The 12453-nt window shown below is 39.5% G+C and overlaps 1 protein-coding gene across 1 annotated transcript; it reads left to right on the top strand.

Moving 5' to 3' along the window:
• Nucleotides 1–7613: 7613 nt before the first annotated feature.
• On the top strand, nucleotides 7614–11586 carry LOC120104323 (uncharacterized). The gene is made up of 12 exons (XM_089930539.1): nucleotides 7614–8547; nucleotides 8627–8871; nucleotides 8988–9191; nucleotides 9294–9386; nucleotides 9476–9577; nucleotides 9674–10066; nucleotides 10174–10238; nucleotides 10470–10507; nucleotides 10601–10678; nucleotides 10789–10856; nucleotides 10968–11133; nucleotides 11292–11586. The coding sequence occupies exons 1-3, from the start codon at nucleotides 8379–8381 to the stop codon at nucleotides 9144–9146; spliced, it is 573 nt and encodes a 190-aa protein (XP_089786665.1). The 5' UTR covers nucleotides 7614–8378; the 3' UTR covers nucleotides 9147–9191; nucleotides 9294–9386; nucleotides 9476–9577; nucleotides 9674–10066; nucleotides 10174–10238; nucleotides 10470–10507; nucleotides 10601–10678; nucleotides 10789–10856; nucleotides 10968–11133; nucleotides 11292–11586.
• The last annotated feature ends 867 nt before the right edge of the window (nucleotides 11587–12453 follow it).

Raw genomic sequence — 12453 nt, 5'->3', positions numbered from 1 at the left:
TGCTCAATTCTTCAAAATCCTTTAAATAAAGATACGGACTTTTGGACTCTAACCCGTGGAACTTGGGCAGCAATTGAATTACCCCTGGTATGATGTCAAAATGTCCTACATTATCAGGAAAAATTATGCATGAAGGCTGACTAGTCCTAGCCGGTTGTAGGTATTGTCTTAGAGTCATAACATGGGGTTCTCATTCTCGATTGTGGTGACTCCCCGCATCTTCATTTAGATCAGCCATCTCACAAGGTGTGAGATATTGCGAAGGAATTTCAGAGGTATGTCCAAAGGGATGATCTAAAGTTGTACGACTTAATCGACCGGTGTCGTCCCTATTCCACTTTAGCATGCAAAATATTTCCCTCTTTTTTTTTCCTTTTTTTTTAAAAAAAAAATAAATATCAACTAAAGATACCCTAAAACGACACCCTAAAATAAAAATCTATTCACAATCAAAAATGCAACAAAACATTATACCTCAATTTCTAATGTTTTTCTTAAATTTCTAGACAGCTCCTAACTGGTTTGAAGAGGACACCTAAGCCTCCAATCCGGTCTAATGAACCGAGTTGACCAGGTAAGCTCCCAGGTAAGTGGAGGGGTCACGATGCGTTCGCAAAGGTCCCACTTAAAATTCACTTACCTCGAACAGATGAACTGTCTCCCTTATAGGGACAAAGCTTGCCTAGACATCAACTAAGCCACAGAGCGAAATTGGGGCAACTTTCGGTGGTCTTCGTCCTATTGAGCTCGAATGTCCTTAGGGGCCAACGTCTAATTGATTTTAGTTAAGCTTAGGATATTTATGCACTGGGGTGATTTTTGGGCTAAGGACGAGTGATGAAATCCCGACCTTATCTTTTTAAATGGGTTCAGCCCTTAGAATATTTTATGCTGATGCCTTATACTATATGCAACAATCAAGAGATTTTTTTTTTTAATGTTTTATGACATGACATTAAATTTCATTGAATAGGTGATCAAGCAAATTAATTATTTTTTTTTAAATTTTATGAGTTGACGTTTGAAATTTGAATTCTGAAGTTTGAAATTTAAAATTTGAAATTTTAGATTTTTCCTCTTTTTTTTATTTTTGAATAATCACCCTTGATCTTTTCTTAAAGTTTTTTTCTTAAATTTTCAATTAGCAACAAGGGTTAATGAGATATAATAACAATAAACTTCTGATTCTAAAAAAAAATAAATGCAGAAAATTTAAAGGAGAAAGCAGCAAGGTTTCGTATTAATCTGATGGTCTTAAAAATATCAGAATGTCAATCAGACCGTTCAGATTATCTAACAATGTGTCTTGCACTAGCTGACCAAATTTGAGTCAAATCAGACGGCTAATTTCTATGATATCAGAGTTTGATGCAAACTGTGCAGGGAATTAAAAATAGTAGTAAAGATGCAATTTTTTTTTTCAAAAGAAAAATACTAACTACTAAGGTAAAAATTAAATCTAAAATTATACTAATAACTCAGCCGTTCCCCGGCAACGGCGCCAAAAACTTGGTGCAAAAATAAAACTGCTCTCCCAAGTGCAGGAGAATCGCACAAGTAATATAACTCGGAAGTCCGAGGTCGAATCCTCAGGGAACGATCTATGGATTATTAGCGTAACTTTTAGATGTAATTTTTTTTTTTAGTTGATTTATAGAAATGAAAAGCAAAGAATAATATGTGATTAAACAACGTTCAAGAATATAGAGATGGCTAGGGATCCGGAATCCTCCTTGACAATATTACTTTCAATAAATAAACTCGGCGATTCTTGATTAAGGATTAATATGATAAAATAGTTCTAATCATGAAGTATACAATCTGAAAACATGAATTAAACATCCAAGTATTTATCGTACCGGTTACGTCTACGACAAATCAAGCATCGAAATAATTCATGCTTCAATATATATAAACCATGCAAGATCTATCAAATAAATAAATATGCAAGAACCCAAAACATACAAATAGATATAAAACAATTAGATTTAAAGTTCAGAGTGTACTTGATGAAAGCAACATGACAAGGATTCATCCATCACCCTTTGCTAAAGGATTTAGCAAGACATTACAAACATCAACATCCCTCCCTTTTCTCTCTCTCTATTTTTTTTTTCTTCTTTTTATTTTCGGAAACAGGGCATCCCCTGTTTCCCTTTCTCTCTTTTTCTTTCGTTTGAAACCAAGGGGCCGGCTCCTCTGTTTTCGTCGATGAGAGCTCCCCGTTCTTCCTCCGATCCGAGCCTTTTATAATCTCTCCCTCCAAGGATCTTCGGAATGCGCTGGAGATCAATGCTTTAGAGGCAAACGGCTGGATCTTGGGCGCGTGAGGCTGAAGCGTTGGAGGAGCTGATCTCGGCCGGATCCGGTGCCTAGAACGGACGCGATGGAGGAGGCGGACGGCTGGGCGGTGATCTTGGCTGCTGCGGCGCTTCACGGGATCGGGGCTGATCGCGGACTGCTGGGAGGTTGCCGAGATGCGGATTGAACGGCTGGGAGGCGCTGATCGCGGACGCGAACGGATGCCGGAGGTGATCGTGGACCGCTGTGGAGGAGGCGGATGCTTGGGAGAAGGGGATCGGACGCTGTGGATGGGGCTAGGGCGCTCGATACAGGAGCTAGGATCATGGAAGAATCAGTGGAGGAGGCGGATGGCTGCGTGGGAGATGATCGCGGGATGATAGGCTGCACACGAATGCTGGGAGGATTTTGGAGAAGTTGGATGTGGGAGATGCGTGACACGGTGGAGACGGGATGCTGGGGGGTTGATTCCTAATCCGGAAATTGAAGGATAAAAGTGGAAGGGAGTTGTAGCACGCCTAATCTGAAAGCTGGGATGATGAAGAATAGATGGATGTGTGGGATGGTAGGCATGCTACTATGAGCTGCACGGACCGTTGGATCCTCCCGGATAATGAATCTAACTCCTTTGGTTGCTGTTCCATTAGACTGGATTTGGTCTGCTGATGCTCCTTCTGGTATGCAAATGGGGCTGACCCTATGTGCTCAGCTATTGACCTGCGGCAATGCATCTTTATAGACCCAATGCGCATTTAAACTCTGATCTGTGCCAAATAAAAAATATGAAATTAATGCAGCTCTTTTATCATTATTTGTTGGAAATAATATTAATTTAAGCTGCGTGTAGATCGCACTTTTGTGCTCTCATCATACCCCCAAACTTTTCTTTTAAGGCAAGCCACATTTCCTGAGCAGTATCGTACTCCTCAAACTCGAACATGAAATCGTCTTGCATACTGCTCAGCAACGTGATGCGAGCAATGCTATTCTTCCTTTTCCAGGCCAAATAAGCCTCATGATCTCTTTTGTGTTGAGTAGAAGTCTGCTCAGGCTCAGCCATAGTTTGGTTGAGTGTTTCCAAAACCTCCTGTTCTTCAAGGATGTATTGAACGTTTCGGTGCCAAATGTCATAATTGTCACCGTTCAGCTTATCACCCTTATTCAACTCAGCCACGATATTCTTGGACGCAGATGCCATTTGCACAATTACTTACAAAAAAAGAGACATAGTACACATAATGAATACTATCATAATAAAAGGAATCATCAAACACACACACACACACACACACACACACACACACACACACACACATATATATATATATAGTTTTAGCAAAAAATACGAACTAAACCGATGATAATCTAACATAAGACACGGAATCGAAAGTTCGCTATGTTCCCAATCATCTTCCATGTTCAAATGTTGAATCATCATTGATTTAGAACTATTTGCTCCAACAATTTAAGTTCTAGGTGAGAACTTTCTCAAAATTCTGCCAACCTTAGAACCCCCACTCAATCATATATCAAAACATATTATTATAATAGCTAAGGAAAGAATGCTTATTGAAAGATACAGTCCATGCCATTTATAATTTGCAAATCAAATTCATACTTTGTCACATACATAAGAGATTAAATTCATATATAGACACTTTCATAAGTGACTATTTAACATAAAATGATTAATAAGCAAATTTTCAGTGACATTCTCTATTATCAGACAAAGCATTATTTCAAAGTATAATTTCTACTTAGTCTTCTATGCTCTTGATATGATAATCTATTCCCAATGTCGAAAACCAACTGCTCTAGAACAATCTTTTGTCCCACTCTGCCTAGCCATGGATCCTTAGGATCTCTTTCACGTCCGCAAAAACCCAAATGTCTTGCGCTGCGAAGATTTGGAAACTGTGACAATATTGCTGTTCGCCTGATTCCAGATAATATACGGCGCTCCTCAGCCAACTCAAGCTCACAGGCAATTTTATAAAAGGTTTTAACTTCTCCCTTTCTATATTTCTCCCAAAGAGCGAGTGCAACAGTTTCCCATTCAGCTGTCAAGGAATTAAGCAAAGCAGTAATTTGTTCTCGAACAGAGACTAAGATGCCATAACATCTAAGAGATCTTATTAACATGTCCAATTTTCCTATGTGCATTTGCATGGTATTTTTGGAATTCATCTTATAATTTCTAAATTCTTCGAAAATAATATTCCATCCTTCGTCCATACTTCCCTTCCTTCTTTTTTTTTTTTTTTACTGAAGGAGTACCAAAAAAAAGAATATCATATATTTGTTTTTTTTTTAAAAAAAAGTGTGCTGAATGTTACACTAATATTATAACATGTAACAATGATATTTATGCCCATGGGAACTTGTAGCTGGCTACGTTGACGTGCTGGGCTTCACGCGGACTTCCACGCTCATGCTCGCTGAGGCGAAAAATCGCGCACAGTCGCGATGCACCAGCCGCGGGCCGCGCCTGACGCGCTCGCTTTGACGCACGGGGCAGCACCCTCGCGAGCACAGCGAGCGCGCTGAACGCGCGAGGACGGCCCAGCCTTGCGGGCTGCGCCGGGAGCGGGACGCAGGCCGCGCGGGACGCGTGCGCTGGGTCTCGCGGGACGCGCTGGCCTTGCCGCCTTGATGCAGACGTTAGCGCACAAGGTAGCGTAATTCTCTGTATTTATTTTTCAGAGAACCACGAATAAACTGTACAGAATCCCATGGATTTTTTTTAAAAAAAACAAATACGGAGTGTTTCAATCAAAGTGAAACACCTCTCATTTATATTATATAAAAACGAATTCAACCTTTCTATGCTATGATACCAATGATAATCTGAAAAAATGATGTATATCTATATAAAAGAATTTCAGGTTTTAAGAATTACCTGAAGGAATACCAAAAGAAAATAATTTTCCAGGATCTAGAGGTTGAATCACGTGAATAATCTCTTCCAATAAAATACTCAGGCCAAATGTTCAATCACAATGGAAAGAACACACCAATCACCGTTCAAATGCTTTTGCAAAGATAAGATGGAAGAAAGTTAATTTCTTGCTTAGAGCTCTTCCCTCTTGTTCCTCTCTTTCTTTTCTAGTATTATAAAATATCAATTGTATGCAGATAAGAGAGGGAATGAGAGAGGAAAAAACTATCCGGTAGTTTCTTCTATCTTATAACTACTCCTACTTTAAATTCAAACTTGGATCATATTGGTTAAAAGATTTGGTCAGGCTAGCCCAGCATGGGCGGCCCAACTAAACCCCAAAACCAACAGCAACATCTCGTATTACTGACTGAGAAAGCATAAGCAGGTTTCTGCAGTTAGGAGGAGAAGGGCATATTTACAATCTGATACTTATGTTCTGATGGAACGCGGAAAAAGTGAGGAATTCGTTTCAGAGGAAGAACTTAGGGTCAGGGTGAAGGGCTGGCTGGAAAATTGGCCTGGCAATGTCTTGCCACCTGATCTTGCAAGGTTCGATAGTATTAATGCTGCGGTTTCTCACCCTGTGAAGTCTGTTTGTGAGCTTGAGATTGACGGTGAGGCTGGCTCCATACAATGGTACAAAGTTCAGCTGGAATGAGAGGGCCTTTAAAGCATGTCATGAACATGATAGAACTGGGTGGAAAAGATCCCTATTAGGTCAGCATTCATGTATTAAAGAGTTTCAAATCCATGCATGAAAGCTCATGTAATCAACAGTGGTAGCAATGGACCTTTTGGGTCTTATGCGTTGTAAACCAATATAGTTATAGCTGTAAGTCGCGCATGATGCAAAATACAATAGTTTCGTTCTTTTTCAGATTCTATTATATTCTGCGTGCTTTATTCCCATAATTCATTTGCATACTGGAAAGTACCATCATCCAAAAATCTTGACTTCAATTATAATACATATATTTGGACTAGAATACAGAACATGACCTTTTTGATGGAAAATTATTGCAGATTAATGTGCATAAATGTCGTGAGAACTTAAAGAAATGCAATATACAGCAGTTTCAGAAGGCCATGTACTGACAATATCTGATAACACAGCAATTGAAGTTTCTACCCTTTGTTTCGGGCTTCACAGGAACATGGAGTACAATTAAATACTTAAATGCGAAATTTCATCTGAGAAATTTTAAAGAGATAGGTAGTGGACTAGCAGAAGTTAAAATTCTGAATTCCTCGGTCTGTGCCTGTGGCATACTTCAGTCCTGAAGACTTCAGCATTCCGCTATCATGAAGCTAGTATCTGGAGAAAAAGAAAACAAAAACAACATTATTTGGTTTCACTAATCAGATCATTGGCGACTGGTAACTGTTTATTAGCGCCTGTTCCTGATCTGGGTTTTTCAAAACTAGTACAATAAGTAGAGTTTTGCTTGTCCCGAAGTCATGCTGATCTTAATGTTTCCAGCGCAAGAACCTTTTGACACAGGGAATTGAATTAATCTGAGCTTAAAATCCTGTTAAACCATATGAAAAATAAATAAGAACAGGAACATAGAAAGATGAAAGTAGACAAATAGTTTTCTTTCTTTTTCAGGTTGATCAAAAAATACAACATACTAAAACTCTCTGTAAAGTCTCTACCTGTCTGGGAACTCAGATAACTGTTGGTTTCTCATGGATCTAAAAACTGAAGGTAGTTGCCGTTGAATATTAAGAGAGTGAAAATTGGGAGATGGGAGTGGTGGTCTAGGAGATGTGCATGAGTCCATCTTCAATGTGAAATTACCTGCTGCTTGAAAAAAAAAAAAAAGGATAGTTAGATTGCTTCACAAACAGATATCCTAAATTCCAGCAGCATGATTGTTTTTTGAATGAAATTTCTGAATGACTAAATAATTTCTGATGTTGTTAGAGGTAATAACACTACAGGAAACTGGGCCTTTTCCGACGCTTTTTTACCGACGCTAGGATGAAGCGTCGGGAAAAATTCCACCGCTCATACATTTGCCGACGCTTTCATTTAGCGTCGGCAATTCTTAGGAATAGACGACGCTTATTAGCGTCGTCGTATTTTCCGGCCTAATACGACGCTTATAAGCGTCGCCGACGCCCCCTTAAAACCCAGCGGCCGAACCCGAGCCCCCATACTTGCCCTAGCTTCTCCCGAGCCCCCCATTCTCCTCTCCGGCGCTGCCCTATAGCCTTCGTCTTCCTCGTCTCCGGCGCTGCCTTAGCCCCCATCTTCCTCCTCTCCGGCGCTGCCTTAGCCCCCATCTTCCTCCTCTCCGGCGCGGACCGTCCGACTTCTACCTCCCTCCTCTCCGGTGTCGACTGACCGACCGCAAGGTAGTTTTCTCCTCCTCCCTCCTCTCATTTCGTCTCGCTTGTTCTCCTCCTTCTCCTCCTCCTGTTGTTCGGGTGTTCGTGGGTTTTTCTCCTTCTTTAATTTGTTCGAGGTAGTCCCGATCGATCCAGGCCCGCCTCCGCCCCGCCTCCGCCCGAGGTATTTCCTAAAACTAGTCTGTCATGTTTTGTAAGAAACATTTTGTAAGTATCATGACATGACACATTTTGTAAGAAAGGATTCTAATGCTATGGACATATGTTCTATGGTATATACAAACTTCTTGTTTCAGTGGGATGCGGGCATGGTATAAGGGGTTGGTCTGTATTTATATTTGGTGTGTTGCTACCTTTGTTGTCTTTGCTAGTTTAAAAGATGACTGTAAGTGACAGATGGGAGGCCAACGGGCCATGTAGCATAGTATGTGCTGCCCACTTGCATTTACATATATCCTTCATCTTGAATACAGATATCATTTCTGTATGCTCTCCAACTGTGGTGTCAATTAATTGAGCTTGGTGGTCTCTTTCAGAGCAAAAAGAACATCTATAATGTAGCATGTCGTGTCCAATTTGAGTCATTCTTTTCAAGTCTAACAACCAAAAGTTGATGTCATTCTTTTCAAGTCTTACAACCATGCAGTAATATGTTTACGACCATGAAAGCATTAAAATTTCTAGCAAGATGATGATGCCTCTATGGCAATGGAACTTTATTTAGTATAAATTTATCATTTAACCAAATATTGATTCTTTTTTGTGCATACCAGGTAACAATATGCCCCGAGGGAGACGATTTAGAGATGTGGAGTTCCAGCATTCTCAGGTGGGATCTACTTCTGATCAGTCCCTACAGTCCCAGCAGCCATGTGAGCATCAGCAGCACGAGTCAGGATCTCAGCGCGAGCCTCCTGCTGATTGCTCGGAGGATGAGCTCCGGATCCAGGGTAATTCGATTTAAAGTTCATATTTTATGTTCATATTTGTCTTCAACTTTTTAAGACATATTTTATTTAATTTTAATAGATGGACAAGGGACGGTAAGGACGAGACGAGGACCCACTCAAGCAAAGGATGTGTGGAAGCTTCCTCCGGGTGAGAAGATCATCATCCGATGCAACGAATTGGGGCAGCCCATCAATAGAGCTGGAAGTCTTCTATCAAGTTTTTTAGGATCGGTTGCACGCAAGGGTCAGCTGTGTCCGCTCAACTATACGAAGTGGAATGACATGCTTCCTTCGTATAAGGTTAAGCTTCTTAGACTTATACAGGTAATGAATTGAATTTGTTCTTTTTAATTTGACCCCTCCTGTGTGTTAATTTGCTTATTACCATAATATTACTTTTGAGGTTCTATATTATTATAACATTCTGTATCTTGTTGTAGGGTAAGTTTGTACTCCCTCCAGAGAGCCATGATTGGGTGCTAAAGTCCCTCAACCGCAAATGGAAAGAATATAAAGCAAAATTGAAGACGGACTTCAAGCACGAGGGTATGACAGAGGAGGAGGTTGCTCGTGTGACTCCTCCTGATGTATACCCTTAGCAGTGGAGGGAGCTTGTTCACTACTGGTTTTCTGAAAAAGGACAGGTCACGTATATTGTTTCAATATTTTATATTATATTTATTATTAATATAGATTGCAAATATATACATTGAATCATATTATACTGTGTGCTTTTATTTTGGCAGACATATTCTAATATTGGCAGAGCTGCACGAGCATCTCAAGCAGTTCCTCATACTTCAGGCTCGAAGAGTTATGCGAGACGTAGAAATGAATTCGTAAGTTCTTTTGAAACTATTTGAAATTTTACTAACATATAGCACGTATCATAATATATAGTTTGCCAATATACTTTCCGTATGTGTAGATAGTAGAGCATGGAAGGGAGCCTGGTGAGGTAGAGTTTTATAAGATGACCCACACTCACCGAGATGGCAGCTTTGTCCGGGACGAGTCGAGAGATATAGTTGTATGTATTCATTTTTGCTTTGTTCAGAATATTTTTTAAAAAAAATTTAAATTTTTTTAAATATTAATGTGACATTTTTTTTTGAGAGATATATAGGAAAGAGCTACAACTCTTATTTCAGAGCGTGTCGGGGAGTCATCATCATCCGATGCGGCCAGTCGCGTCGAGGCTCAGGTCTATACCGAATTAATGGGCCCAGAATGTTATGGTCGAGTGAGGGGTTATGGTGTTGGAGTTACCCCCACTCAGTTGTCTGCAGTGAGCCGATATACCCAAGATGCTAGACAAGGTAGTAGCACTGCAGAGGTTTGTAGTCTGAAGGCAGAGATGGCACAGATAAAGCAGTCATATGAGACAAGGATAGAGGAGATGAGTCAGAGTCATAGGACCGATATGGAGGAGTTGAAGCAGAGCCAAGAGTTGAAGATACAATCTTTGCAAGATCAGCTTAACCATATTTCATCCTTTTTGCAGAGATTTGCTCCTCCGGTACATAACTAAATCTATTTGAATATTTTATGTAATTATAATGTATTCTTGTATGAGCGTGATGACTTTCGTATTTTTAGTTTCTAAAATATTTTTTTTTCTTGTAGGTTGATGATACTTCATCTACTCGTAGAGATGATGATGCCGACCCTTGATACATATTGTAGATTGTGTACTTAGGAATTTGACTTGTATGTTTTTAAAATTTTGGAGATTCCTTTGATTAATCTTGTATGATGATCATGAGATCTTTTTTGAGCAACATGATAAGTAGAATCTATCAAAACCTATGTGCCTTCTTCCGCTTCCCTTCATTGTTAGAATGGAATGCAACATCCATTCATTTGCTTTTCTAATTAATTGCTGTGAGTTCATTTTGAATCATATTTTATTCTATGAGCAGGTCACTTGACAGCTAGGAGTGATGTCTACAGCTTCGGGGTTGTCCTTCTTGAGCTCTTAACAGGACGCCGGTCTGTGGACAAGATATTCTATATTTTCTGATTGTATCAATCTTTTTTCTGAATGGAACAGGCATGGAGGCAGGGCTTATGCTTTGTGATTGCCAGCTTGTCCCAGGATCACTACAGATTGGCATTTATGGACGACTTTGTACGTACGGATCACTTGATACCATTTTCAAATTATTGATCATATTGTTTCTTGATGCATATTTAGATTGAACCTCACCCTATGTTCCCATATAACATGTTGCGTAACAGTTGAAACTACAGATGGTTTTCCTTGGCCATGACCGAGCACTTCTATAATTTTCGAAGTCCTGTGCATAGTAAGATGTATTAATGCATTGAATGTATCCAATTACATTGGTTTAATATTGTTTTCTTCAACATTTTACCATACACAGTTCTTGATGTCTGTTAACGTTTTTATTCTCCAGGCCATACAAATTCTTTCTCAAGCACTCAGCAACCAAACATCCCAATGTGTTAAGGTCCTACATATACTGGAGAACTGCTAGCAAGACTCAGATATTAACTTCTTAATGCTGAAGGTTATGCATTATCTAATGACTCTGCAAGCTAGTGTTTTACTATAGCTGACAGGTTAGCATGTGAATTTGTGAATGTTACGTTCGTGGAGATTACTTAATGTTTTATGACTCTTAGAACCCTACTTCCTCAAGGCTCATTGTAGTTTTGCAGCACACACTTTCTATTATTATATAATCTAACCCAATAAATGGTAATTTTTGTTGTTGCAGTCGCAAGAATTCTTTCAATATCTTTTAGAATGTTTAATGACAATACTCGCCCGAGCAAGGAGCAGAGCAGAGCTTAAGAAGACTCCGGTCTGTGGACAAGACTCGCTCGAGCAAGGAGCAGAGCTTGGTTGACTGGGCTTGCCCCAAGCTTAATGACAATATTGTAGAGATGATGATGCCGACCCTTGATACATATTGTAGATTGTGTACGTAGGAATTTGACTTGTATGTTTTTAGAATGTTTTTGAAGTACAATGTAATCAAATATGATAATATGAATGTAATCAAAGTTCTTATTTGTGACTCGTATTTTGTTATATATGTGATTCAGTGTATTTGTTTTTATTGTTTTGTTAGAATTTAATGTACACAGAGTATTTAAAAATTACTTTCATAAAATTTTTTTTTTTAAAAAAAATTTAATGCCGACGCTTATAAGCGTCGGAAAAAGCAACCAGAACGTAAACTATTGGCACGCCTTTAACGACACTTTTAAGCGTCGGCCTAGCACCATAGTAACCAACGTTCTCGCCGACGCTTATAAGCGTCGGAGTCTTATAAAACAAACGACGCTTAAAAGCGTCGGGATAGACCAACGTTCTCGCCGACGCTTACAAGCGTCGGAGTCTTATAAAAAAAACGACGCTTAAAAGCATCGGGATAGACCGACGACGCTTTTTTGACGCGTCAGGTTAAACCCGACCCACGCCCACCTGCCCGACGTCTGACCCACGCTTTGTGAAGCGTGGGCTGGGAATTCGCCGACGCTTATAAGCGTCGGTAGAGTCAAAAAAAACCGCCGGGAGTTATTCCTTCTTTTGTAGTGTAATGTCGCTTAATTTCTTCAAATTCCTTTTTCTCAATGAACCAGTTAAACAACAATAATTATGAGGAAATCACCCTCATGATCGACCAATTTATAATACTGCATGATCTAAGGTAAAAATATGAGCAAGCTAGAAGTCCTGTGAGATTGTGTGTCTTATACATAAGTTTCGACTTTAAATGAGATACTTCATCATCAAACAATCTGGCCCTAGTGGACAGCATCAACTATCAATGACCAAATAATTTAATTGATCCATACCACTGAAAGTAATAGGGTACATCTAAAAACTAATGCAAATGCTGTATTTCACACTCCTAATTCTGGGATAAATTA

This window comes from Phoenix dactylifera, chromosome 1 (assembly GCF_051530095.1).
Source record: "Phoenix dactylifera cultivar Ajwa chromosome 1, Ajwa_hap1_PhDact_Kaust_v1.1, whole genome shotgun sequence".
NCBI lineage: Eukaryota > Viridiplantae > Streptophyta > Magnoliopsida > Arecales > Arecaceae > Phoenix > Phoenix dactylifera.
This window is presented reverse-complemented; position numbering and strand designations above follow the sequence as displayed.

Bases quoted from the DNA above. Each gene is read 5' to 3' on its own strand.
- LOC120104323 (XM_089930539.1), top strand. From the start codon at position 8,379: ATGCCCCGAGGGAGACGATTTAGAGATGTGGAGTTCCAGCATTCTCAG. The intron at 8,548-8,626 runs GTAATTCGATTT...TAATTTTAATAG, and splicing joins GGATGAGCTCCGGATCCAGG to ATGGACAAGGGACGGTAAGG. The intron at 8,872-8,987 runs GTAATGAATTGA...ATCTTGTTGTAG, and splicing joins AGCTTCTTAGACTTATACAG to GGTAAGTTTGTACTCCCTCC.